Source organism: Macaca thibetana, chromosome X, assembly GCF_024542745.1.
Source record: "Macaca thibetana thibetana isolate TM-01 chromosome X, ASM2454274v1, whole genome shotgun sequence".
In the NCBI taxonomy this organism is placed as follows: domain Eukaryota; kingdom Metazoa; phylum Chordata; class Mammalia; order Primates; family Cercopithecidae; genus Macaca; species Macaca thibetana.
The window spans coordinates 15,764,675-15,769,792 of record NC_065598.1 but is presented as its reverse complement, the minus strand read 5'-3'; the positions used below and the strand labels follow the sequence as shown (position 1 = coordinate 15,769,792).

At 54.6% G+C, this 5,118-nt stretch overlaps 1 protein-coding gene across 1 annotated transcript; it reads right to left on the bottom strand.

Moving 5' to 3' along the window:
- Nucleotides 1–521: 521 nt before the first annotated feature.
- MAGEB17 (MAGE family member B17) lies at nt 522–4,703 on the bottom strand. The gene is made up of 2 exons (XM_050777654.1): nt 4,411–4,703; nt 522–1,858 (listed from the first exon to the last, which is right to left on the bottom strand). The coding sequence occupies exons 1-2, from the start codon at nt 4,581–4,583 to the stop codon at nt 799–801; spliced, it is 1,233 nt and encodes a 410-aa protein (XP_050633611.1). The 5' UTR covers nt 4,584–4,703; the 3' UTR covers nt 522–798.
- Nucleotides 4,704–5,118: the final 415 nt, after the last annotated feature.

Below are 5,118 nucleotides of genomic sequence, written 5' to 3'. Positions count from 1 at the left end.
GCTCTGCTTGGCTGTCTTCCACCCACTGTTGCCACGTGACATGCCTGCACCTTCTTCCCCTCCTGGCATGAGAAAAAGCTCCCCAAGGCCTCCCCAGAAGCAGTTGCTGGTGCCATGCTCATACAGCCTGGTGAACCGTGAGCGAAGTCAACCTCTTTTCTTTAGAAATTACCCAGTCTCAGGTATGCCTTTAGAGCAACACAAGAACTGCCTAGCACAAGGAACAAAAGAACCAGTGAACAAGTGTTCTCCTTTATGATGATTTAATTTCTCCAACATTCTTGAATACACATAGCAACTGTGAGCATATCGCTTTTTATTTGATCACAACAAAAGACTTAAAGAAATAAGATTTTTAAATGTCAAAGGTTGCCAATCAAGTGACACTTTTTTCCCACCATCTTCTAATCCCAACTGATGCAGCGTTTGGTTGTTTCACAGTTTAAAGCCAATCCCTATTCCATTGCCATTTCTTCTTGCACTAGATCACAATCTAATAAGTAAAAATTTCCAATTCATTTTACAAAATACAAGAACATCACTCTTCAATGTGATAAACAGCAATAATTTTGTGAGGCACCTAATTCATGAATTTAGATTCTGAATCAAAGTCAATCTCTTTCAAAGGAACACACGGTAGACATAGAAGAAAAAGAGGGAATCTACAAGTGGCTTGCAAATAACCAGAACACGAGAAGGACACATGTCTTGGGCTCCCTCTAGCCCCACCTCACCCCCAAATACTGAGATGGTGGACAGCCCTTTTCAATCTCTTAGTGAGGATTGCCTGAGACTTCACTACGGCTGAGAGGACCTGCTAACCCTGGCCCTGGCGCTAGCCCTGGCTGCTGCTCTGGCTCTGGCTTGTTCTTCCTCCTCTCTCAGAGCCTCCTCATACTGGGACTTGTAGGTACTGGCAACGGTATCATTGAGCTTGGCCACAAACTCCAGGACTTTCATTTTGCTGGTTTCAGCATGGGCCCTGGGACCCCACAGGAACTCACAGCGTGGAGGATCACTGCTGGGCACCTGCCGGTACTCCAGGTACCCCTCTCGCACCAAATCTTTGGTGAGAAGCTCCTGGGGCTCCCCATAGATGAAGTGCTTCCTACCCTTATACATCCCCAATGCATTCAGGCATTCCCACATCTCTTCCTCAGTGGCACGGTTGCCATGCATGAAGATGGTGCTCAGGAGAACCATCAGGAGCCCGCTCCGGGGAAAACCCCCATCATCGCCCAAGCTTCCTTGATCGGGAAAGTCCAGCTTGCTGACAAGCACATAGGACTGACGGCTGGGGTCCATTTCCTTCAGGTAGAGGCCAAAGACCACCTCTACGTTCTCAGCGCTTCTCCGGAGGATCTCAGGGAAGTGCTGCTTGTATGTTCTGTTGATAACCTTCAGCATGGCTTCCCTCGTAATGGGCTCTTTCCTTATATACTTGTTGAGCAGGAACTGCACCAATTCGCCCGTCTTCCTGTTCAGAAGATCTCTTCCTGTGCTCTCAGAGGAGGACGGGCCTTGGAAGGAGTTGGGACTTTCCCCCTTTTGGCCCTTGGCACCTTCCTCAGAACTTGTGAGTGACACAGCTGCAGCAGGAGAGCTGGGGTAGCTGGCTCTCTGGGACTCCTGAGGAATGCCCGCAGCGGGGAAGCTCTGGGGAGCACTCTGGCATGCAGGCGAGGAGGAGGATGGCAGCTTTTCCTTCTCTGCTGCGGTGGCTTGAGCACCCCTGAGACATCGGTCTTCACCTCGAGCCTGGCGGCGTTTTTCACGGGCACGGCGCTTACTCTCCTGACCGCGAGGCATGATGACTGTGCTCAGGGGCAGCAGGCAAGAGGGTGTAGGAGGTGGGCACCTGGAGCAGGAGGAACAGAGGGCGTGAGCCCCTCAGTGGGGAGATATCACCTTAAGGAGGCCCCCATGCAGGTGTCCTTGAGGACCCTGCTCCACAGCCCCACCTGGCTCCTGTTCTCCAGGGCAGCCTGTCCCCTGGGGACCCTGGGGAAGAAGTTACAGTGCTTCTTGCCCTGCAGCCTGTCAGCCCTGCCTGGGACCAAGATCCTCACTTCTCTGTTTCCTCTGAGGGGAAACTGAGGCATCTGGGCTTGACATCCCTGTCTGGGGCCTCAAACCTCTGACATAGGGAGGGATCCTGAGGTCCTCTTACTAATTTGGGGCCAGTGGCTCCACACTCCTCAGGGTCCTCACTATCTGAGGCCCTTCCCTTCAGGTCAAGGCCCTCACCTTCCTGAGACCCCGCCCCCACCCCAAGGGGAAAGAAAGCATGAGGCCCCTCCAGCCACCTCTGTTCATGGCCTTTCTGGACTGGTAGCAGGGTCTGGACTCTCAGAGCCTCTGATGTTCTGGGCTCGGTGGCCCTGTTAGTCCTCACTTAGGCAGGATATGAGACATGTCCCTCAGCCCACCAGATTCCTCCAGCCTCAGCCCCAGGCCCTGTCCACCCTGAGCCCCCATGGGCTAGAAGTGAGGGGCCCTCTATTCGACTCCCTCTCCCGGGGTTTCCCAGGCCTGAGAGGGAAGCCAGACTTTGTGGTGCTCCCAGATCCAGGTGAGTGCTCTCCTCAGCCTTCACTCAGAGTCTTAACCCTGACTCCCATCACTACCTGGAAAACACTCCTGTCTTAACCTGAGACTTATTCCCTCATACCAGCCCCTCCATTCTGAAATACCCCGAGGAAGTAGTGACGGTCACCTCAGCTGGCCACAAATGCTCATCATTTCCCAAGACTGGGAGCAGCGGAGATTTTCTGTGTTGGCCCCGCAGTTACACATGGGTGGTCCCCTCGGTCCTCAGGGTCCTCACCTTGACTCCTGGCAACAGCTTAACAACCTCCAGCAGCTGTCTTGAGGCTGTCCCTTTTACCCAGGCTCTTCACCTCCCTGAGATGCCCTGGGAGGAAATGCCACTCACCATGCCAACGTGCCTGGGTCTCCCAGGGGTGAGGGTAGGGGTGGTGCTCTATGTGGTCTACTTCTCCTTGGGAGGGGCTCCCTCTTCTCATTCAGTGTTCTCCCCTTGACTCCCACCAGGGACTAAGTCCTCCTTCCTATCCTGCCATGAATGGGGCCTCGCCCATTGGTGCAAAAGAGCCACTTCTCTGAGACACCACCCTGACCCCTTCAGGACACCAGGATCACCAAATGCTAATGGCTCTGCCCATGGTTTCCCAGGGCGCACAGCAGAGCTGAGACTTTATGTCCTCTCCTGTGTTTTGGAGTGGTCATTTTCCTCCCTCCTCATGCAGGATTTTTTTTTACCTTCACTCCCCACAGAGACTGGGACTCCTTTCTCTGCTGACCTGGGGCAGCCAGTCTTGTAACCAAAGCCCTCCTCTGCTGACACCCTCTATGCAGCCCTGTCTGCTGAGGGCTCAGGATCTTCACCTTGCTACTTGACCAGTCCTGGGACTCCATCCTCAGCTCATCACAGGCAGCACCCTTCACAGCAAGGTCCTTGCTTCAATGGGACATCAGATTTGTACATTCAGGGTAAGCCACATCCTCTCAAGGCTGTTTAGGGCCTTCAAGGCGTGACGGCTGGGGTGGGACTCTAGGGGACCCCACTGCTCTACCTCAGGGTTCTGAACTTGCCTCAGGGTGGGACCTCCAACTCTTTGGGACGCGACTCAGGTCGCTTCACTGACCTAAGTCAGCCAGATCCAGGCCCAAGGTCTCACGTCCCAAAGTTGCTAAAGGGAAAGTCAGGGCATGCCCAGTCTGGCTATTGTCTGCACGGGGTCTCCCAGAGCTGACAACGGGGCAGCAGAAACCTGGCTCTCGGGCTCTCCCTGGCTCTCTTGCTTTTTTCTTTTTTTTTTTTTCTTTGTGACAGACACGGGGTCTCTGTCTGTCGCCACGTTCATGGCGTGACCATGGCTCACTGCAGCTTCCATCTGCTAGGCTCTCGCGATCCTCCCGCGTCAGCCTCCCGAGTCGCTGGGACCACAGGCGCCGGCCACCATGTCCCGCTAGTTTTTATTCTTTTCTTTCTTGGAGAAAGAGGGTCTTGCTTTGTTGCTCAGGCTGGTCTGGAACTGCTAGGCTAAGGTAATCCTCCCGCCTCAGCTTCCCAAAGCACTGGAATCACAGGTGTGCGCTACCACGCCCACCTCGTGGGCCTCCTGTGTTTGGGAGAGGTCTCCTCATCAGCATCAGGGGCCTCATTTCGATTAGGGCCTAGGTGTCCATCCCTCTGCAGAATCGGAGCCTCACCCTCACACCAAACCCTCCCCTCCCTGGTACCCTCTCAGAAATCAGCGCCACAGCCTGACTGGAGCCTCCCGCAGCTGAGGGAGGTGGGTGCCCGGGGGCGGAGGTTGGGGGACACAGGGTGGTCACCTTGGCTGCGTGCGGGTGGGCCTTTCAGTCCACGATCGGGGTCCTTACCTTGATAACCAACCAGTCCTGGGGTTCTGGTAGCCTGAGGTGGCGTCCCTCAGATGAAGATCTTCACCTTCCGGCAGCTTCCCTGGCGGGCGGAAGTCGGAGTGAGCCACATCCAACCAAGTCCCTGCGGGGTCGCCCAGGGGCGGGGCTCTGCTTAGGGCCTCTTTTTGCATAGAAGTCCTCTCCAGTGTGCTCAGTGTCCTCTCCGGGACTCCAGTGAGTGTCCAGTTCTCCTCCCTCAGCTGACCTGTGCTTTTGCCTTTAGACAGAGTCACTACCCTCGTTAGAGCATCTAAGCAGAAAAAAGGGGATCCTCAGCTGAGGTCTTTGTTATGACTGACAAGATGAAGCATTTTTTTTACTTTTGTTTTTATTTTTTGCTGATAACCATTCCCTTATGTCACTCAGGGTCCTCACCTTGATTCGAGTCAGTTTCTGGGGCTCCACTAAGCACAGCTGGGGCTGCCCCCACCAGACCAAGATTCTCCCTTCCCTGAGACCCTCCAGGCCGAAATGACAGCCACCCAAACCTGACAGCTATTCCTGGGCATCCCGAGTCACAGGAGAGGTACGGATGGGGTGGCAGGAGTGGGAATGGGATGGTGTGGCGGCGGCAGTGCGGGAAAGGGGAGATGTGGGTTGGTGGAGGTAAGAGTTTTTGTGTCTTCTTCTGTTCTAGTGTGGATGTGTGGTTTTCTAATTCCTCCC